Below are 23451 nucleotides of genomic sequence, written 5' to 3'. Positions count from 1 at the left end.
CACAAAATCCTCAAACAATGAAAAAAAAAACTTTACCTTGCTTCTTTGCTCCTATTTTCCTTCTCTCATCCTTTGTTTGCAACTTGCTCGTGCGTCTCCTGTTTGTCACCAGCACGCGGCGCTACAGACAGGCACACTGACAGCATTTCTTAAAGGGACAGTACACAGAGTAAAATAACAGTTGCATTATGTATACTGTTACTGTCAATACTAATTAATATAAAAAAACGTCATTTATTTGTCTACAATATATTTATTATTTGTTTAATATTTCATTTGTGAAAGCTTATATTTCATTGTTTTATGCATTTTAGAACAATGTGTATGTAAATATAGGCCTTAATATTATTTCATGCTGTAATAGTGGAGAGCTACAAATTGCAACATTATGTAATTTTTTTTTGTTTCCATAAAATAATAGCTACTGTGAAGGTATTCTTTCAGCTTCAAACGGCTTCCTCTGCAACAGTTTTCTATTTTTTGTATTGTTCTGAAACCCAGCAGCAGCAGCAGCAGCAGACATTTTTATTCCAGGTTTCTCAACTGTTTCCTTACTGGTTTCCACTGTTTCTTCTGCTGCCAAGATGCACTAGCAACTCCTGTGATGCAACTGTAACATCCACTCAATAATGGTCTATATGGAGTGCCCCAGGAATGAGTCCTAACACCCGTAAATAAGTTAGCATTTTAGCACTATCAGTTCCCTCGTCTCAAAGTCAGTGGATGTTTTGAATGGGTCTTTTTTTTGTTGGATGCCTTGAATTAGGTCTGTGGTTAACACAAGCTTAAGAGACTTTCACATTTTGTTCTGGGACATAAAATTTGTCAGTAAATACCCCAATCATGAATTTTGAAACTAGGTGTCTTAAAAAAGGCAGTTAACAAGTGAGCTAAATGAGACTACAGAACGTCACTCCAAACACGGCTTTACAGTCTTGTACACAGCTGTTCCAGTCTTGCTGTGGTGACAAAATTAGGTCATGTAGTTTGTTTATAGCCTAACGTTAGCTTTTTACTCATGGCAATTGCATTTATGCTTCATGACATCAGTGTTCATTTATGAAGATAATCTTGCTTAACATAATAAGTATCATGAATTTTTGGTTGCACACAGTTTAATTTTTGCAATAATCCAAAAATCCCATTGGCTTTTTGATAAGGGAACCAGGGTGACACTAACTTCCATGTGAGCCTGCAAAAAAAAGTCATCCCTGCAACACTCTATTGACCTAGGTTACATATGTGTTCCCTTGTGCCAGTTTCAGCCATGCCTCCAAATCTTAGATAAATAGTCACTTCCCCATGTCGTCCAGGGTACAGTGACAGCTAGCTGGCAGACAGTGGATCTGCTGCTCTGAGCGTCTTGGCCAAAAACAAAATGTGAGTGTTGTTGGTTCCACTATCCAGATCTGCATGATGCTAAAACGAGAGGAATTAGGTCAATTCTTTTTAAAAACAGGGTTACCACACATTTTTACCAATGGATTTTCAAAACAATTCCATAACTTTTCCATATTTTACTTAATTTTCATTTCCATTTCCACTTTATTGAAGTAGTTTAAAATAGGTGGGTCTATATAGCGATACAGCCACAGATAAGAAAACTGCTATCTTTACTTCCTTGTCAGACATTCCCACCACCAACTAGCTGTAAATGTTGATGGATGAGTCCGGCACATACGCGTACTTCGCAAAACGTCAAAGCTGCATCGCTTTTAGGGACAGAAAACCAAGGGTCTTTGTTTATCATGTGACACTAGTGACATTTTAAATTGTTGTTCCCATTAGTCACTGAAACAAAGAAAGAAGTGTGAAAAAAGGGTCCAAGCTGAAAAATACAGAGGTTCAGATCACATACACAAAACCACACAGAGCCACATGACAAGTATAGATCAAACATTTACTCTTTCCATACACAACTTTCAGTTTGATTAGAAATCTTCAACCATCTTTTCGCCAAGTCTTGATATGAAATATAAAGTCGAGAAGCTAAAAGCCATCATCTGGAAACTACAGGCACCTTGTTTTTTTTTTCTTTTCATCAGTTTTTCTGCTTCACACCAGAGACCATAATAACTGTATTCGCACAGCAGAGTTGAGAGAAGTTTCACAGTTGCACACCAGCCAGGTGACGGAGGATTTCACACCCACGGAGGCTTGGAGAGATTACAGACTTGTGGAAAACTAGGTGAGCCCACGAGCTGAGCTTGTGCACTATCAGGATGAGCTCCATCCATCCCGGCAGCTCATTAACATTCATGACTAAACACAGGTAGACGTGGGCTGTGCTCTGTCGTTCTGTCAGACCTCTTACAGTAAGCAACATGGATCTATATGGTTTCATTTCTATACGTTGCAACAGTTCAAGAGATAACACATGTAATCAACTGGAATTCATGAGCTAAATCTGCTGAAGACAAATTATCAGATAGGACACAAAAAATCTGCAAGAACAGATATAAAGATTTCATCCCAAAAGACTGAGTAAAACCATCATTTAAAGAAACAGTGTGCAAGACTTAGGGGGATTTAGTGGTACCCAGCAGTAAAGGACTGCAGATTACAAACAACTTAAACCTCTCCAGGTTAGTATTCCTTTGGTGTGCATTGTTCAGGAGGTTTGTCCCAGGAGCCAAATTATCCACAGTGGTCTCTTCCTCTCCCAAATAAACAGACGCAGTGATTTAAACAGGTAAAAACACTGAATAAATCAGCTTTACATTTAAAAACCTGTGTTTTTCCAACAGTCGTGCAAGTTGAAGATGGGCCGCTAGCCCAGCGTCCGCAAATGTATGGTCAGCTTTTTTCATAGGTAACGGAACATCTAGATATTGGAAAGGTTTTTACCAGGAGCTAAATTATCCGCAGAGGTTTCCTCCTCTCCAGAACAAACAGACACGGTGTTTTAAACAGGTAAAAATACTGAATAAAGCAGTTTTACATTTTAAAAAAAATCTGTTTTTCTGACACTGTTCGGCATGTCAACGACGGGCCGCTAGCCCTGCACCAGCAAATTGGCGCTCACATTTTTTCTTCGACAACTCAAGATCTAGATATTCAGGAGGGTTTTACCGGGAGCCAAACACTGTTTGGCATGTCGAAGACAGGCCGCAAGCCCAGCACTTGCAAATGTGTCCTTTTTTCCCGGATAACTAAAGATCCAGACGTTCAGGAGGTTTTCACTGGGAGCCAAATTTTCCGCAGCGGTCTCTTCCTCTCCGAAACAAACAGACACAGTGATTTACACCGGTAAAAACACTGAATAAAGCAGTTCAACGTAAAAAAAAAAAAAAAATAGTGCTTATACATTAAACAAAACCTATATTCCATTTCTACTAGTATATCCCCCTAAATCCTACACACTGTACCTTTAACCCGAGGTTCACTGACACATATAGATCCTGAATGTCATGTTAATGTTCATTTGAAACAGACCGACAGTTTGAATCAATGTTCTGCCTACAGAAAGCCTCCCTTAAAAGCTTAAAGCTATTAACAGCAACTGAAATCTTTATGGCTACACTGACAGAGAACTACACATACATGAGTTCAAACTTAGCCCTCCTTGTGTGTGAATGCTGACAAATTCCAGTTTGTCACATTTTCTATAAATGGGTAAATCATCCCGAACTTGATCGCTTGGCAACATCTCAAAAAACAATTTTGTTCATATCAAAACTTCAACATGTATTCTGCTGTCTATATTTAGACCAAGCCTTATTATTCATATCCAGACAAGCTAATCAAACTTCCCAGACATGTTGGTCCTGGCCAATTCTGTGACTCATACTGCCTCTGTATTGTACTGACCCCTTCTATTATGTGACTGTGGGTTTACATAAAGAGTTTAGTCCTCTTCTTTAATACAGTCATTGTTTGATGTTTTCACCTGTGATGTTTCTGGCAGATTGCAAACTGATTTTTCAAAACACAGCAAAGCAAAACACATGAAAATGCAAGAATCATCTTGAAAGCAATGAAATTCCAACTTTTTTTACATTCATTTTACACATTAACTACTAACGCAAGGCTGTTTGTCTCTCTCCCTCCATCCTCCTCAGTCTTTTCAGTCTGTCCTCTCAGGGCCATACATATATATATATATATATATATATATATATATATATATAAAAAAAAAAATATATATATATATATATATATATATATATATAAAAATATATATATATATATATATATATAAAAATATATATATATATATATATATATATAAATATAAAAAGCACTCCAGATGTTGCTGCTGCCTCTCAAACAAAGACATGATGGCTGTAAATAAGCACCTCTCAATTGTAGCCGGGTACCTAAAATGGGAAACATATGCTGGTGCTCGATAACCAGTTACTAGCTGGTAACACGGCCTCTGCTTTGCAGTTGTGCGTCCCCACACCACGATCTCGCTGCCGACTTGCACTTGCCGTCCGTTGGCCCCAGGATCCGTCCATCAAATCGCCTGACACTTGGGATGAGCTTAGGCTGACTGAGAGGGCGGCGTGCGTCCTTCCCAGTACTTCTGATATGCTGCTTGGAACATGTCCTTACACCGCAGCTTTGCATCCAGCCGAGAGCAGATGAGAAATGAGCCTCCCATCTTACGGTGGAGTGAGTACGTCTCCTCAGGAGGTGGAGTGAGTCGGTGTTTGAGCATCACAGGGATGAGGTTGTGGATTCTCTCTGTGGTGGACTGGGAGCCAAATTCAAATTCCTCTGTGGAGGCAAAGGCCTCGCCGAGGATCATCACCGCGTCCACATGGGCATTTATCATTGCCTGGATACAGGGAGAGAAAAACACATTGCATGTTTCGTCTCAGCCAATGACCAGTCTACACAGTCAAATAGGTCTGGTTTAAAAAAGGAGTAAAGGAGAATATTTTCACTGCTTTACTTCGCTGAATTAACTTAATCAGTTCCCTATTTATGCTCTCGTCAAAGCCACCAGACTCCATTGAGAAAAACAGCAATTTTAGCTTGCTGAATACAGGAGCTGCTGGTCTACCGCTGCCTCAAACACTTAGTTTGTTTGTGTTATTATGTGACTTTTGGGGAGTCTGAACTAACCGTTTTAAACACATAAGTCACGCAATAACACAAAAAAAACTAACTAACTGAGGCAGCTGTAGACCAGCAGCTCCTGTGTTCAGCAAGCTAAAATTACTCTTTTTCTCAATGGAGTCTGGCGACAAAATTGTTTCAGTTCCTCTTTAGAAATCGCTGTCGCAGCAAGGTAAAGCAGTGAAAATATTCTCAATATAACGTGTACTGTTACTTAATTTTATAGGTAGGACTTTTTTAGATGGTTAAAATATATTTTGTTGCTGCCCCCATCCACAGCAGTGTATTGCTTAGCTTCCATGGCAGTACTGGGGGTGTGCTGACCAACATCTACTAATACACTGACTATGGATAAGTACCTCATGCAACCCACTTCAATTGGTGAAACTATTCTTTCATGACAGATGAAACAATCTCCAAATCCACATCTCTCGTTGGATGCTTATGTCAGTTTCACTACAACCACTGATGTTTTTGTTTTCAGTTTCTGTCACCACTACGTCCTGTTTCTCTTGGTACAGCTGTACCAATGCCAACATTTACAGCCATTGTATGTGTGGAGTACACAGACAAATAAAGAGATATTTACCTTGGACTCATACCCAGTCAGGAACTTCATCTCGATAGATTTTTTCAGCACTCCCTCTCTGTCTCCTTCGGCAGCTGAATGGATTATCTACAATCACAAACAGGTGATGACTGTTACCACCATCACTTCAATGTCTCTGTCTCCATCTCTCAGGCATGTTTCAATATCTCATGCATGGCAAAAAAATCTTATAACTGAGGTGTGTTTCAATTTTTCAAGCATTCACTTACAAATAAACCACAGTAAGTACACTCTTCCACTGTTTTTGGCAGTGTGCTCAAATAAAAGAGTTCTGGGAAGCAGTGAGACAGAATCCATCATATTATCCATAAAAATACCTCTAGACTCAAAGCTTTTTATACTTGGTTTATATCCAGCCAATCACAACAGTAGAAGGAGAAAACATATTTTTTTAATGAAATGGGCCTGTTATTGTCTGAAAGAGTTATTACTCTTTCTTGGAAGAAAGTCAGTAGGCCGGGTATGGGGAAATGGATTTCTGAACTATCGACAACTCTGCCCCTGGAAAAAATTATATAAGCTATCAGGGGTAATCAATCACTCATTTCTACAACATCTGGGGTCCGTTCATGATGGAAGCACCAGAGGATATGCTGTAAGTGAACCTCTGCAATGTCCAAATCTGTCAAAGTTTTTTCTTTAATTGTTATCAAAATTTGTACGTTACTGTAATGTGTACTTAAACTGAGGTGTATTGTATTGCACTAACATGATCCTCAACCTGTAATTTATGACTCCTTTTATTTCATTTTATATTTTTATTTTATTTTTTAATTTTTAATTAAATTAAATTAAATTAAATTAAATTAAATTAATACAATTAAATTTTATTCATTTTCAAATTTAAATATATATATATATATATATATATATATATATATATATATATACACACACACACATACATACATATACATATATATATATATTTAGTGGTGGGGTTGGATTACATATGTGTTAAATCTTCAGCGGCTATAACGAGATTTTGTTTAGGTGTCTTTTTTGCGTGTTTGTGGATGTATATATACACATACTGGTACACGTGAATGTGTATGTCTTTGTTTATTGTTGTTAAAATCAATAAAGACACTGTTGGAATTAAAAAAAAAACAGTACAATTTTGGTTTTGTTTCCACTTCAGGTTTCAAATTGTCTTTTCTGCAACAAATCAAAACATAAACAAGAACAATAGGGATGTGACAGGTGTGTTAACAGAGGGCGTTGTTTCTGGTGATCAAAAATACGGCACTGTTGGAAATCTAAGTTAAAAAAAAAAGTAAGAATGAGGTTCACTGATTTTACCTCTATGTAGACATCTGTGAAACTCTGATCGAATCCTCTCGTGGCTCCAAAGTCCAGCAACGCCACCTGGAGAGACACAATCCAGTGATCACCTTTAATTTTCATTACTCTCAAATCTCTCTGTTAATGCCGTATTGATGTATTTATCATTAATCATAGTAGAAGTAACTATAGTAACAGTGGTATTCAGGCTGTAGGCAGACTCACCCTGTGTGTCTGTGGATCATAGAAGAAGTTGGACCAGTTCGGGTCAGTCTGCATGTACCTGAACTCAAACAGCTCTCTGAGGCACAACATCAAGATGTTCTCACAGATCTGAAACAGACACAAACACCAGGATGTAAGAAAAGCTGGGATTTATGGGAGGAAATGAAAGGAGAGGGGAGGGGGTAAAAACAGAGACAGGTGGCGGCAGAAAGAGTTCCCAGTTCTGCCACCAGAGATGCATCCACCTTTGTATTTACTGATCAGAAAGAAACTAGTTCTGTCTACCACAAACACACATACATACACACATACACCCCCTGAACACATTGAATTAGCTTTCCACTCAAGATGAACACACACATTAGTCTGCTAAACATCTAATGATGCCTTCATCTGTCTGCTTTGTCAGCTGTACCTCGTTCTTCAGCTCCTGTGTGAGGTTCTCAGCCTGGTCGAGGGGAAACCCTGAGACAAGCTCTGTAGTCAGGACATGGCCACCGGACAGCTCGTCTATCACCTCTGGCACGTAGAAGAACGGATGGTCCTTCAGTAGCTCTCTGGGTCAGACAGATGAACAAATACAAAGACATAAATCCAGGTTAGGTAGGCAGGTAGTCCATCCAGAGTCTGTAAATCTATATCTATATTGTGACCTGAAACCAAAGAGTGTAATATGAATCTCTGTACTGCTATGTGTTCCATAACATAGAGACAGCACATTACGCACCACAGCGATGGTGTTAAGAGTTATATCAAGCCATAAATTAAACTCCAATGTGGGTCAGGGTGCAGTTAGCCCTAGAATTAAAGGGTAACTCCAGCACCTTTCAACCTGGATCCTATTTTTACATGTTTTTGTGTTTAATTCCTGAGCACTGATGAAATATAAACATATGTACAACGTATAACACTGTTAGAAAATAACAAGTGATGCTTTAGGAGTAGGCTTTTTTCCCATGTTTTTGAGTGACTAATGGGGACAACAATTTATGAAATTGGCCCGGTATTGAGAGAGAGGGCTGCTGGAATCTACGGCCCAGACACACCAAACTGTCTTCAGAAAACTAGCGGCGACAAAGGCCCGCTGCTGCGTCTTTTGACGGCCAACCAGCATGTACGTTCTGGCCCTGCATGAAAGGAAGTAATTCTCCAAACCACCAGATTGTAATCGTCACTCAAACAGGGAAACTGGATGACCGTCTTTGATGCTAGTTAGCCAGTTAGCACATTAACAACACAACCCAGTGTTGAAACAACAACGCATTTACGTGCGCAAGTGAACAACACAAACCATCACGAAACATTCTGCTCAGAAGCTCAATGGCTAAAGATAGATAATCTTAACTGATGTAACAAGTTTGTTTGGTCTCACTCCCTCTTAACTTAAGCTGTTTGTTTACTTTCCTCACCCCCATTTCTCTTCTCATGAGCTGAGCTGAACTGCCAATCAGAGTCATTTTATTTAACAACGGGCTCTGCCGTCACCAAAGCTGATTCAACATGCTGAATCGGCCAAAAGAAAAGCTGACAGGGGCCAATGAGGGACAACAGCCTGGCACTGACTAAGGACCAACCGTCAGCTTGGTGTGTCAGGGCCCTAACAGCCAAAGCACAGGGGACACAGATGCAGTGGCTTCCAAACCCTCCATAACCAACTGCATGATCACTTGGCAAAACTCAATACACAGACAGTGAAGCTGGCAGCAACCACACACTAAAGAAACAGTCTGTGAAGCAGGTGAAAACCAACTCTGCTCCACTTATGTGCCACGTAGCTTCCACGCCACATGTTAGACATATGCTACATAACACTCACCTGAACTTCTTTGCACACTGGGCTTCTCTAACATAATCACACTCCAGTGCCAGCTCTCTACTCATCACGTCTATCAGGTGCTCTGGAAACAGACCTAAAGAGAGACAAAGACAATGAGGGCAGCTGTGCATGTGTGTGCTGCTCGTGTATTAATGAGAAGGTGAGCGTGATTGTGTTTGTGTTTGAATGTGTACCTTCGGGCAGGGCATTGCTCATATTCAGCACCGTCATCAAGTTGTTGACGTCACTGTTGATACTCTGAGCCACACCGGGGTACTGGGTACAAACAGAGGAAGACACATTTATTACTTTAATTTGCTCATAAAATGTGGAGGGGAAGTACACCATGTTGACATGTTATTAACTCTTCTGTAGTCTCCTTAATCGTAATCACATTTTACACATAATCTATTTACTGTTTTTTAATGCCTCTGATTTCTACACTCATCTGTGTTCTGTAAACAAAGTCAGTAACAGACCAGAGAGGTCAGATTATGTGTGGTTTCTCTCTGACCGCATGTTTGAGAAAAACAAAGAGGATAAACAAATGTGACACACTCTCCAGTTACAGTGTTTCTCTTAATAACATGAGACTGTAGTGTACACACACGTTCACAGTGTACCTGTATTTTCATGGCCACCTCCCTGCCATCCTTCATCCTCGCCAGGTGAACTTGGCCGATGGACGCGGCTGCAAACGGACGGTCCTCAAACGACTCCAGCTTGTCTCTCCAGTTAGGACCCAAGTCACTGTTGAGTGCTTTCTACAGAGGGACACAAGTAGTTGATAATTACATCATCAGTTAAAATATACCTTATCCAATTATATTCCCCAGTTAAAGAAAAAGAAAAGACCCTTACTGTCATTTGTTTGATTGGCATGAAGTCAGCGCTCTGTCTTACACGCTCAAAGATCTTGGCGAGTTGCGGGTTGATGAATGCGTCATCTGAAATACAGAAACACACGTGCGTTTGTCTAAACTGGACAGAAATACAGGTCTGGTATGTAGGTGCAGGCTGGCAGATTGCAATTTTTTAATCCAGGTGTGGTCATTGCTTTTAGATGCCTCTAAAACTCTTATACATGACACAATGCACTCCTTAAATAGGTTCATAGCTTTCAAAAAAACAATATAATCAACAAAACTGATGGGCTAAAATGTCGTTATTCAGCCGAGCTTTGTCAAACATGACAGTGTAAGCCAGAAAATTGTATGTGGTCAAGTGAAATCACAAAAGCCCCGTTTCCACCAAACACTTTCAGTATGGTACCTTTGGAACCAACAGTAACCCTTCAGACATGGTACCTAGACCCTAGTGTTTCCACCACAAACAGTACCATTTAATGTGGACGGGGTTGTTGTCACTCACTGCTCCGTCCAGCACTCACTGTATTTCCTCCTGTATCAGTCTGCACCTGGTTTATCATCCACAGAACGAGGCTGCATGCTGACATGTTCAGAACAAAATCAAACAGGCTGCAGTGAGAGTCTCTCTCCATGGGATATTTAAAAATAGCAAGTTTGTGCATTTAGTCCTTCTCAGGCAAGCTCAGGGGTTTAGTGTTGCTGCAGCCCACAGGAACAACACTCCACAATGCTTCTTCTTCCTCAGAGTGAGGATTAGAATATATGCAGTTCACATAATCCAGTCGAAATTAATATATAGTAACGCTTGAAGATCCACTCATTAATAAAAGTGTGTCATATAAAAACTAAAGTGATGGTCAAAGTTGTCACAGTGAAATTTAAGGTGTGTTGATTGATTTATGTCTTCACCTCAGCAAAACATCCTTTCATTTTAAAGTTACAGTTTACTAATAAAACTCTCGAAAGTATGAACAGTGGTTACATGAGCCTCAAAACTAACTCAGTCCTGAGCAGAGTGACCGTCCTCTATTGATCAATCAACAGACTGCAGTGTTCACAGCTCCACCTTTTAGTACCAGATCTGTGTGCTAGGTACCCCAACAGAGGGGGGACCAAAAATGGGGATGTTTGGAACGATTCCACTGGTACCATCCACAACTTTTCACAGCCGAAACAGAAATCAACTGAACTGAACTGCACTGAACTGAACTGAACTGAACTGAACTGCTCGGTGAAACGGGGCTAAAGATTCCAGGTTTAATTACAGTCAATAATACTTTATTCCATTAAAAGCTTATTTTGGCAGCTACAAATATTATCTTGGCTGATAGTGCTGATGATATAAATAATCAGCACTTTAAACTCAATTATCAGTTTTAAAATAGCTTCAGTCCCCTCAAGGTTGACACTATTTTGGAGCGGGGCTAAAGGGCACAATGGTTGGACGCACAATCATCCGGCCACAACTGAATTCCTGCCCTGACAGATAAATGTCAGCAGTGCACAAAGGCCACTGTGGTGACTTTCATCATCCAGATATACTTGACTCCAGCCATGTTTTAGTGTTCTCTATTATTCTGTAAGATTCTCTAAGTCTTTCAACCTTGTTCACTCTCTGTAAGTAGAGCTGGGACTTGAGTGTGTGTGTCTAGCCACGGTAGATTACTGTGACCTTTTTATCCATTTTAGATTTGAGAATCAACTTGTTGCCACCTTGGCGACAGAGTAAAGCTGTGCCAGTTCTGCAAATAACCGCACTCATGTACACAAGGTCAGTCCAGTGTGCTGAGTCCTGGTTAGCACACACTGGGCTGCCAGTGTCCTTTTCTCACCTATTACAATTTTGGGGATTTATCGCACTCACTCCGCTTAACTGTCTGTGTAAAGTGTACACTAATATGTTATAAGCTCAGTATGTGAATGCCAAAGAGCAAGGGTCAGCAGCCAAGGTCAGGCAGCAGGGACAACAGAGATAAACAAAATTAATGATGTGTTTAGTGCTGTTACGTGATCCAGGCGAACTCTGTGCCAGAATGTTTACGGCCACCGGCCTGCCGCTCTTGAACTTTGTCTGGTGAATGTGTGCCAAACACAAGCTAATATTAACCTACATTACGGCTGATTCTCAGCTGCTGCTACCTGCGTGTTTGTGTGTGGGAAAGGGTCGATATCAAAGCACTGACAAAGCATACAGGAAGGCATCTACAGCTCACCAAAACACCACTTCATCTGTACTGAGTCAGATGTCTGATAGAGATGCACAGTGGGGACATTTTCCCCACAGTTGATCGTCTTATTAGGGGAACACTGTATCATTGGTCACACTTTACTATCAGCCAGTATTCGCCTTGTTGACTGCCATCAACCTATCAGCAAATAAGATTACATTCACTAACGGCAGCGGCCAATGTTTCTCCGTTGTGTCACATCAATTTTGCCCAGGCTAAAAGCAGGGCTCCGAACTCTCGGTGTCTGGTCGTCCTGGAGACAATAGAAAACATGTTTGGGACAGGGAGAGATCTTCCCAGGAAGACAAGATGCAGTACACTCACTTTCTGTGCACCAGGGGACGCACTCTAGTGTTTCCCTGATAAAGCTGCATTGTGAACATCATATCCATGTTGACATCAGCAGGAGGAGAGCTGGTTAACGTTAGCTATTAGCAGCTGATGGCCAGAATTAACAGCTAACGCAGGTTGTGCCGAGTTAAATTATGGTGCATTTAAGCTCTCCTCTGTAAAATGAGCATTGGTCGAAGGTAAGTTATAACAACACTCCCATGATGTGTTCTAATGTAATCCTGTAAAATGTAGTTTTTGGTGAGAAACTTTAATAAATATGGTTGTTTGAAAGAGAAATTGTGCTCATCCAAAGTTAGTGTAATGTTTTCTAATGTATGAGAAAGATTTTTTGTTTCCCTGGCAGAAAAGGGGGAATAAATAACAACAAAAACAAAATAAACAACAACAAAACAACATCGGAATCAGTATTGGCCAGAATTGTTATTTTAAACATCAATGCATCCCTAATTACAGCTTTTACTTAATTTTACACAAAAATAGTGCTGTAGTACATCACTGCTGATACAAACCAAACATTTCCTCCTGCTGCAGCTTCACTTCAAAAGCATTTAACTGGCGAAACACGAGTTGACTTGTATTATGTAGTATTCACAGGAAATGCAATGCATGTGTCAGTGAGATTAGCACTACCTCTACTGTTCAACAAAAGTGCACCTATAAAACAAGACAATGCTCATTTTTGGCATTTGTTGACAACAGATCAGTTTGAAATATTGCAGGGAGTAATGGAAGAAGAGAAGCTGCAGGCGACAAGCTGCACACCTCCAACTTCTTAGCGATGTAACCAACTCCTTTCCCTTTATTAGCATATTCAGGTTCCCTATGAGCACCGGGTTTAAATCCAAAATATTTCCAAATAGGTGAATTTGTTTTTTGTTTTTTTTACACCAAATTCTCCTGTCAGTCAACTCAACCATATGAGTGAAATCTGACTTCTGCTACTCAGTCAAAATGATGGTGGGGGTGGTGGGCATAATGTAATCAGAGTGTACCCAAACACCTTGCAACCACAGACTCTAAAAATAATGGCTGTAGCTGCTGTGTTGGCCCCACTGATTTGTGGACTCGTGTTTTAAAGTCTCAAGTTTGGCATTTTGGCCATCGCCATCTTGCTTTTTTGGGGCAAGACGTGACTATATCTGGGCGAGAGGCTGGAGCTGTGAAGGAGCGGGGGTGGATCTGACTGAGAAGCCAAATACACTATCAGACAGCCTGTCACTCAATGCCACCACGTCCTTCATTTTGAGTAACTTTAAGCCTTAATAAAATGTAAGCGGGTGAGTTATAGAAAAATTCACCTTTGTACAGTTGTCATGACTTGGGGATATTAGCTTTAGACACCAAAACTGTTTTTGTACCAGGCTGTAAACATGTTTATATCTACTATAAAGTTGGGGTCTATGAGGATTGATTGGCTTCTGGAGCCAGCCTTGTCACTTCCGTATGGGCTTCATTATTCAGCCCTGGAGGGTGCCGCTTGCATGTAACACTGGTAACACCAACTTCTACGGCATGCTTGATGTATGTACAGTATGTGTTTGTCACACACCTTGAATGCTGAGCATTTGTCCCAGTTTTAATGCAGCTCCTCTCACTTTACACAGGGTTCTGACAATGCGTTCGGCGTTGGCCTCGTTCAGGAAGGGGCTGGAGTCCAGAACAGCTTTTTTAGAGTCAGCTGCAAAAGAACAAAACAGAGAGGATGTTGGTTCCTGTTGCGTACAATGCCTCCTCTGACAACCTGTCTCAACACTGAAGTCATACTTGAGAGCTAAAGTTTTATCTACATCTGTAGCTATGCAACTGTTTTTTGTTTTATGAACAGGTGATTTGGAATGATCAATCTCAATATCACTAGCTTAAGGTTCAAGGTTATATAAAATATGTGCATGTGTATACGGCCTTGCCTTAGTAGATGTGTGTGTCTGTGTGTATATGTGTCAGTAGGTCGTCAGGTAGTGTGTTTTAGTGTGTCTGAAGCTGCCTTCAGAGGCTTTAGCAGAGATTTACCACACACACACACACACTTACGAGTGTGTTGAGTTCGTCCCTGCTGGGATTAACGCACACTCAGACAAATGCTCAGAAACAGACGCACAAATGCCACAGATTTACGCCCGTACGCTGCTTCAGCTTAGCTCTGTTTTGGGATTAGCAGGCTCGCTGTGCAGAGCAAGAATGTCTGTTTAGCTGGCAGGTTGGTGTGGGAGGCAGCCTGATTGCTAACTGCGTTCGGTTGACATACACAACGTGTGCAGCGTGTACCAACATGCAAGAAGGATGGGCAGTGAATGATGCTAGCTTTTACAGTGGCGCTATTCATCAGGAAGGCAGCTGCAAAGTCTAATAATAAACAGAAACAGAAAAACCGGTCCTTGCAGGCAAAAAACTCGGCCAAGACGCGGCCTACTTTATTTACTTTGCTCATTTTTCTGCCTACACAAAGCCATGGCACAACACATTCTGAACCATGCAGCATGACAACGGTGAAACTGGCCTTGTACAGTCCTAGACAGGATTAACCTGCTGTAAGACTTCAAAATTTCACAATTTAAACACAGAATTCAAACATTTGAATCTCATAAATACCTGAACATCGATGCAAATGCAATCACAGCCTTTTTATGTGCAGCTGTGTGGTTAAGAAAATGTTAGCCGTGGAAGCTGTGCAAGCGTGGGTGTGTTAGTCTCGTTACCTGCCGCACCATTATGTCTCATGGTCTTCTTGGCAACTTCTGCAAGTGCTCCGATCCCCAAACCTACAGCTAGACCTGGCGGAAATACAAAGACAGCAACAACAACACAATTAATGTGGAGTGGCACAAAGGGTAACTTCGGTACTTTTCAACCTGGAGGACTAATGGGAACAGTAACTTTTGAAACTGATCCAGTGTTGAGGGAGAGTGCTGCAGCCTGCAAAATAACAACTTGGCATGCTCACACTGTCGATTTACACCCACTAAAATTGTTTGTTTTTGCCACTGGCAGGCTCAGATTGTTATTATAAGTGTCTGACAACATTATGGAAAGGATCCCTACAGAGATCAACCTTTTTGTTAAACCTTTTGTCCTGTTTTTGTCTAAACTGGACAGAAATGTAGGTCCTGTATGTGGGCACAGGCTGACAGATTTCACCAAAAAAAAATCTGATTATGGTGAATTTCCAAAGGCATCAAAAACTGCCGTCAAATACAAGCAAATGGCAGTTTTTTTTTACTCCAGGTGTGGTCATTGCTTTTAAAAAACTGTAAAACAGTCATAATGCACTCATTAAGTAGAGGTCCATGGCTTTTGAAAAAAACAATATATTAACAACGCTGATGGGCTGTGCATTTTCCCATTACAGTATAAGCCCCGTTCCCACCAAACACTTTCAGTATGGTACCTTTGGAACCAACAGTAACCCTTCAGACATGGTAGCTAGACCCTAGCGTTTCCACTGCAAACAGTCCTCTTAAATGTGGGCGGGGTTGTTGTCACTCGCTGCTCCATCCAGCACTCACTGTATTTCTTCCTTTATCAGTCTGCACCTCATTTATCATCCACAGAACGAGGCTGTGCGCCAACATTACCAGAACAAACTAGAACAGGCTGCAGTGAGAGTCTCTCTCCATGGGTACTGACAGTGTCTGCAACTGACTGTGACTTATAACAGAAAATATGGAAATGTAGAAATGTAGATGCTATGTAAAAGTTTACCATCAGCCAAGACTTAATTACGTGCAGGTATCAGTGAGTTATAATGCTATGTGACATCAATAAAGAGTTATTTCTTGCTGTTTAGATGGATGATGATGAAACTACTCTGAATATGTCATATAAAACACTTTAAAGTAACACCAGAATGTTTCTGCTGCTGAAGTCATGGCTGGAAAGGTAGCCTAGAGAAAGACTGATGAGGTCTATCTGACCGTAGTGTAGGCTTTAGAATAACGGGAGCTGATTAACTGTGTGTGGATTATTAGTTTTACTGATAAATTTATCCTAGTTCTCATCACATAGGTGTCTCGTGTTATTTTGAGCTGCAGTGATGAAATCAGGTGTAAAAGTAGCAGCACTTTCAATGATCAATGCGAACTTTGTGTAAGTTCAAATAGTGCTAAAATCATGTATTTAGTGTGTAAACAATCTCTCCGTTTGTTAGAAGCTCTGTTTTAAAACAGTGGAAATAGAGCCCTGGAGCAATGAAATGATTCTACTGACCTAAAACAATATGTAGACTACACTTTTTTACCTCCGACTCCAGACAAACAATAACAATCTCATATGTCAGAGAGCATAAAAAGGTTGTAAAACAAGACATAAAAGCACAGTCATACAGTGACTCTGTAAAAACATCCTTTGGTGAGTTTACCCGTGTATAAACAGTCAGGTGTCTCAGTGGGAATGAATGCTTTTCCAATTAAAAATAACATGACACCGAGCCAAATAAAACATAAGCAGATAAACACATTCATTACCTCGGCAGTGTGCAATGACAGAACTCTAACAGCTGCACTGCTAATTCAACGGAGCACATGGAAATAACATCCATCATTTAATCTTATCAACAATTAAGCTCTTAAAAATACTTAATCCTCTGTAAAGGTTAGATGGCAAGTTTGGCAGATAATGACAAGAATAAAGAGCGAGTGCGTTCGGGGCTGTTTGTGCACGAGTTCTCCCCAACCTGGTCTCTCGCTTACATAACTCAGCATTACATAATCAGTTAGTCAGCGGTCTCTGAAGCGACAAATCTGAGATCCAACGGTAGATGGACAAATCAGGACACAGCGTGCTCCAGTGTCTTGTGTCCAAGCTGGCTGAGCGTTTCTTCATGGGTCAACTATGTGTCAGCACCTCTATTGTTGGAGACGGTTCTGACCAGTGGGAATGAGGATGTGCGTCACACTTTGTGAGAAAACGTGTTGAGTTTTTTACTACATAAGAGTGTGTGTTACCTTGTGTAACCTCATACAGTATTATCTGATTCTTTCTGTGTGTGTACAGACTGACCTCTGTACACCACTTGCAAGCTCTGAAACATGATTTCCTGCTCTTTCATTTGATTTCAGGAGAACAAAGACAAGAAAAGCTCAAATAAACAGTCCTTGTTCCTCACAGAAAGTATTTCTATGCGTGCCAACAGCGAGACATCAAAGCAAGGTTGCTAAAATTGCTGTTGCCAGGAAACATGTCGACATATTTATAGTACTTTTCTGCTTTTTCTCTCACCTAGACCTGCATTCATTATCTCCACACAAGGCTGTGAATAACACAAGATCAGCCGAGATAAAACATGTGTAACTTTGTCAACAACTGCTGCAGGAAGGTGAAGGACAGACAGAGGCCACGTTCCTCCGCCCCTCCCCTCCGTATCTGACACCTTCTAAATGTTACCACTGTCAACATGCTGAATCAACTCTGCTCTGCCCTCTGCGTCTCAGGCCTTGTTTACACCTGGTCCTGACATGCGTCCTGGGTGATCGGATCACAAGTGGAAAGCTGTAAGTACATCAGTTCACACCTGCTATTAGAACACATCTCTACACATGTCCTAAGTGACCACTTGTGATTAGATCTTATGTCCCTGCTCTACATGCAAATAAACACATGCATCATTTTCCTTTGCAAAGACCAGATGTGTTGCTGTTTTTAACAGGTGGGAGGCAGGAATGCACTTCCTGTGCCTAGTGTGCGAAAGAAGAAAAAGCAGAAGGCTTCCTGTGAATAGTCTACTGAAAATTAAGAGGAAGAAGAAAAAGAAGAAAAAGGAGAAGAAGACAACGAACAAGAACAAGATGACAACAACCTCCTGTGCACTTCCCATGCCTAGTCTGCTGGAAATTAAAGGAAGAGGAAGAAGAATTGCATTTCCCATGAAGAACAGAAAGACGAAGAACAAGAACAAGAAGAAAGGGAAGAAAGAAGGGCTGAATCCAAATGTCCAGACTTCACCCCACTTGCAGGCTGGCGGATTTTGCGGGCATGTTCCCAGCAAGTCTGGGAGTGCTGAGGGCTGTCCAAATCCACAATTCATCAAGTCCTTACGGGGCCTCAAGTGGACTTTCTGCAGACTTCCAGAGAGTCCACTTGGGGTGCAGACTTATCAGACTTCACTGATTTTATAACCCACAATAATTCATTGCCATACTCACATGACATTGTTTTCAACTGCCAAATAAAATATCTTATGAATGGGTAAAACAGTTACACAGAGATGTATTAATACATTTTTGTTCAGTCACAAAAAAAGGCTATATATGGGATTCTGCCCTCGCAGACCTTACGTGATGATGTGATACGTCACACTACAAACAACTGAAGTCAGCCAGGGCTCAGTCCACAAGGGTGGATGTTTGGATCCAGCCAAGAAGAAGAGGAGGAAGAAGTTTGCAAAGAAATTAGCACACAGGCAAAATCAAATCGATATAGGTGGGATCATGCTCTTTAATTTTTGTGGCTTCTTTTTGTTTTTTCACACTTTAAAATGATGCTGTTCATACCTAAATGAGTACGTACTGACACAGAGTATGTCAGCTCAGTAGGCGGCCCTTTAATGTAGCCTAGGACACATGCGCGTATGCACTGCTAACAGAATATGGCCATATGCGGCCCAGACCACCTCAAAATGTGTTTTGGGTGCATTCCAGGGTTTTCCCTGCATATCTAAGACAAAGGCGGGTCGCCTGGGTGATTTTGGCCGCCGCCTTGGTTAAAGCATGTGGTTGTGCATGGGGGGTGTTGAGATGTAGCGTCTTTTGCGCGCACAAACCCATTACTTTCAATGTAGATGCTCGTCATGCTTGCTCACAACCCAAAGCGATGCCGTAGCGGCGTGCATTCGGTGCGACGCGCTTGTTTTTTTGTCCGGCGCACAGCTCCACGGACCTGCTTCTCCCTCCAGTGTTGTGTCAGATCCCGGTTACCCCTCGAGCTGTGTCTCTCCTCCTGTTTCCCATGGAGCTCTGCCCCATTTGAAAGGCGAAGGAAGCCCGTATGTGGAAAGACGTCGCCTCCGAGACATAGAATGTGTATTATAGAAGAGAAACACACATTTCAGGACTGCTGACTTGTATCATCAGAACAGACATATCCTGTGATTTTCAGCCTCCTTTCATATCTAATAGAGGGGGGACAATACCTGACAGTAATATTCTCAGCTGTCAGGATGTGCCTGCTGTAACGGGTAAATATAATCATAGAAGGCTGAAAATCACAGGGCATGTCTGTTCTGATTATACAAGTCAGCAGTGTAAAGCTCAAGCATGTGGGGGCCTCCTTTTATACATTCGTACCAGGCGTAAACAGGGTCTCATTGTATGTGGCTTATGTAACTCCCATTTGTTTGGTATGAGCTGCGGCTGAACTCTGCTGGTGTATTATTTGTGTTGGCAGTCCTGTCTGACCCATCTGAGTCTCTGCTCGAGGTTCACTCTTGTACACAGTTCATGTTTACCCTCACTCTGAGCTTTTAGCTTCTCTGCACATCTTTACACCACCTGTTAACTTATCCATCATCCATCTGAAATGAAGCTACGAGCTGCTGACTTGCAAGCTCTGACGTGTCATGTTAAACCATGTCTCGAGCTAGTTGGGAGATTTTCAGTGTGCCTGTGTGCATATGTGTGTTTTAGCCTTTGAATAAGCTTATCGCTGAGAGCACATCCTGTTTAGATATGACTTTAACACTCACATCTCTGCACCTGCCAACATGTCAATATTAGATTCAATATTTATCAGCAGTGGCTGGCGTATAACTTAAACCAAAAATAAGCACAAAATGCACGCCATGTACAGTGAGACCAGCCTTTCACTTTGCTTACAACTGCTACAATTTTGGATTTTGTTGTTCTCGTTTTTCTCTCACTCGTTTTTGGATATACCGAGCTGGCTGCAGTCATTTTTGTGTTTCAGTATGTCCCGGCTAATAGGCTTAGAGAATGGGCAACATGGTCAAACAGAAGATTAACCAACACACAATCTGCAGCGCACACTCACACAGACTTCGTTACAACTGCTGCTGCGCTCTCTCAGTCTGTAGATGATTATCAGGAAGTGTTTTTATTTTGAAAGCAACACATGTCCAATAATAAGGGCATGATATGGTTGGCCTAATTTCAAGAGGTGCTTGTTTAAGAACAGGTCCAGGGCTTGGGCACTTGACAAAACACACATTGTGGTTACATTCCTCTATGTTGTGTTTCTTTTTCCTTCTAACGCTGTGCTGTTTTGTGATTATTGGCATGTAAATATGTCTGTGCCTACTGCGTATACATTCAGTGGTGCTCTCTTGACATTAGTATCAATATAGACTTTGAGACAGGCATGTGCTGCTGACACAACACCCACTGCCCTAAACCCTGTGACCCCAGCTTACTGAGGGGGTGGTAGGGTATAGTTTGACTAGATTACACGGTTAGGTTTCCAGAACTTCACCAACAATTTAATGTCACGTGACAAGCATGACCTATTTTTTCAAACTGTGAGAACATCTTGCAGCTAACTAACCTGAGGGAAACTACATGATGTTTGATTTTCTCTTGCGTTGTGTATTGATTTCAGAGTCGGCCCCATGAGGTCTCTTCTGCTCAGTATACTAGAATGATTGTTTTACCAACTTCTATTGAGAAACTGCACAGACTAAACTATATATCTGCAGATAAAGTCAGACAGTTGGAACTTGCAGATTTGCACGCACACACACATACCTACAGACACAGTCAAACAAACAGCCAATGAATCAGCCAACACTGATACAGCGTAACAAAGAGCTGTATTACTGTACCTCCAAAGTTGGCCAGTCTGCCGAGCCGAGTCACCGGCACTTTCCTCTCTCTGGCTCTCTCACTCAACTAAAGACAGACAGACCAGTAAAGAAAACTTGTTATCAAAATGTCAGTTTGTATTGAAAGGTACATGTTTACTGAGGCTGAGACAATTCTATCATACCGCAACAAATAAGTGGACAATAAAATGCACATGTACAATAGAACAAATAAAATACATACTTTTTGAATTTAGCTGTCCATGCAGTGTTTCCCATACATTGATTTATTTGTGGCGGCTGCCCCAATATCAACACTGACCACCACATAAAGATTTTACTTTTTTTTTTTTTAACCACATAAAATCTATAACATATTATTTCATTGTAGAGCTATGTGTAGTTCATTGATTAGCTCAGCCCCTCCTCGACCTGCTTTCACTCTCAGTTTATCAGACCAAAAATGAGACATGGATTAGCCCACGCACTCTGTGGTTCCTCCCCTTCGCTCCCTGCTACTAGGAGGCAGCAGCTCCTGTTAGCAGTCAGCTGTAGCAACTCAAATTCAGCTAAAGCAAATCCCAGCACCAGGTGTCACAGTGGGTTGTGTAACAGCAGCAACAGAAAGTTTGCTGATCTGTAAGGAAGGGCAGGCCAGGATCAGAAGCCCAGCACTGGGGTTTGTACTTGCTGAATTCGAGTTGCTGCAGATTTAAGGTCCTTGTCTTTGGACTTTCTGATTTTCTCGCTTGTTTTTCTTAAAACAGATATGATGTCACCTTACTCACAGACTACCACAATAAAAGCGATAACTTCTTTCCACCTCGCATGGACTAAATTGAAGCAATGTAATTCAGGGTTCCCACACCTTCGTAAACATGAAATTCAAGGACTTTTCATGGACTTCCCAGGCCAAATTCCCCAAAAATCAAGGACCCAACACAGCATAGTTTGAGACAAGGATCAAAGTTAATTACTGTTACAACAAAGAGGATTTATAATGAGGTGGTTCGTAATCTTGTTGTTATTGTCATTGTGTCTTAATAGTGTGAAATTTTTGTTATTGTTGTTGTCTGAAGATGTTGTTCTGTGACAACGTTTTTATATTTGTTTGTATTCATGTGTGCTTGTTTGTTTTATACTATAGTGTTAGATCTGTTCCTGCTCAGGGACTACAGATGAAAATTAGCTAGTAGCTAACTCTGGTATGGCTGAGAGCTGTGCAATGTCCCTGTTAAATAAACAAATAAATAAATAAATAAATAAATAAATAAATAAATAAATAATAGAAGTAGCAGGCTTTACAGAAGCTGACAGAAAAAGAGAGAGAAGCTTGAATGTGTGAATGTGTGATACAGTGAAGGCAAAAATATGCCATCCCATGCCTTCTCAAACACAGCACGGCAAGACAATATAATGTGTAAACTGAGGGTTAGAGACCGATCATTTCCATTCTTTCACAAAATAAACAAATTCAAGCACTTTCAATGACCCAAGTCTATTTATGTCTACTGGTATTTTCAAAACTTTTTTCTCCCTAAAATTTGCAAACTTTCAAGGATTTCTAGGTCTCGTGGGAACCCTGTGAATTTAAATTATTTTGATTCAGCCATTAAAAAATTTATTTAAAAATATATATTATAAACAACTGGACTTACAATAGAGCACTTAAGCTCACCATGACCTATATGACTGAGAATCTTCACCAACAATATTTATAGGGTTTTTCGCAGAGGAATTCAGGAACCAAATGAAAACTGCAATAACAGTTGCAATGCTGTCTCTGATTTGTTTTGTGTCAATCAATTTTTGGGCTTTTCTGCCTTTGTTAATAGGATAGATAGTCCAGAAAGGTTGGAGAGAGGGGGGGACGACACACAACAAGAGGCTACAGGTCGGCATTGAACCCAGGCCACTGCAAATAACTCAGCCTACATTAGGTGCATACTCTGCCAGGTGAGCCAGAGGTCGCCCCGCTGCCTCGGATTCTGAGCCTATTCCTGTGAGCATTCAGTGTTAACTACAGAATCTATTTTTAATGGTGCACGTGTGTGTGGGTGAGTGTAATTCAAGGGCGGGCATTCAAAGCAGCGCTGAAGGTATGTCTCCATGAGCTGCTCTTTTCTTGCTCTCTCTGCCCAGTTAGTACGAGCTAACAAAGCAGCAGCAGCAAACATTCAACACTGAGCTGCTAAACTGTCCCAACATTCTCACACTGACACCGAAATGGCTCGATTCTGTCGTTAAACCCG

General features: G+C 41.1%; 1 protein-coding gene across 2 annotated transcripts in view; it reads right to left on the bottom strand.

The window, feature by feature from the left end:
- Positions 1-1881: 1881 nt before the first annotated feature.
- LOC117271205 (atypical kinase COQ8A, mitochondrial) overlaps positions 1882-23451 on the bottom strand; it is a 30961-nt gene continuing 9391 nt past the window's right edge. The window contains exons 6-17 of one of the 2 annotated variants that reach the window (XM_033649338.2): positions 21221-21287; positions 15159-15224; positions 14003-14131; positions 9864-9949; positions 9626-9766; positions 9197-9278; positions 9003-9096; positions 7602-7743; positions 7187-7294; positions 6980-7045; positions 5657-5743; positions 1882-4783 (exon numbers count right to left, since the gene is read on the bottom strand). In XM_033649338.2, the coding sequence (XP_033505229.1) occupies positions 4487-4783; positions 5657-5743; positions 6980-7045; positions 7187-7294; positions 7602-7743; positions 9003-9096; positions 9197-9278; positions 9626-9766; positions 9864-9949; positions 14003-14131; positions 15159-15224; positions 21221-21287 (1365 nt within the window). In that variant the 3' untranslated portion in view covers positions 1882-4486. Of the gene's footprint in view, positions 4784-5656; positions 5744-6979; positions 7046-7186; positions 7295-7601; positions 7744-9002; positions 9097-9196; positions 9279-9625; positions 9767-9863; positions 9950-14002; positions 14132-15149; positions 15225-21220; positions 21288-23451 lie in introns of both variants that reach the window. The other variant, XM_033649337.2, reaches the window with a different exon arrangement.

The sequence above is a fragment of the Epinephelus lanceolatus genome, chromosome 13, assembly GCF_041903045.1.
Source record: "Epinephelus lanceolatus isolate andai-2023 chromosome 13, ASM4190304v1, whole genome shotgun sequence".
Classification (NCBI taxonomy): domain Eukaryota; kingdom Metazoa; phylum Chordata; class Actinopteri; order Perciformes; family Serranidae; genus Epinephelus; species Epinephelus lanceolatus.
Note: the sequence above shows the minus strand (reverse complement) of the source record. Positions and strands in the feature narration are given on the sequence as shown.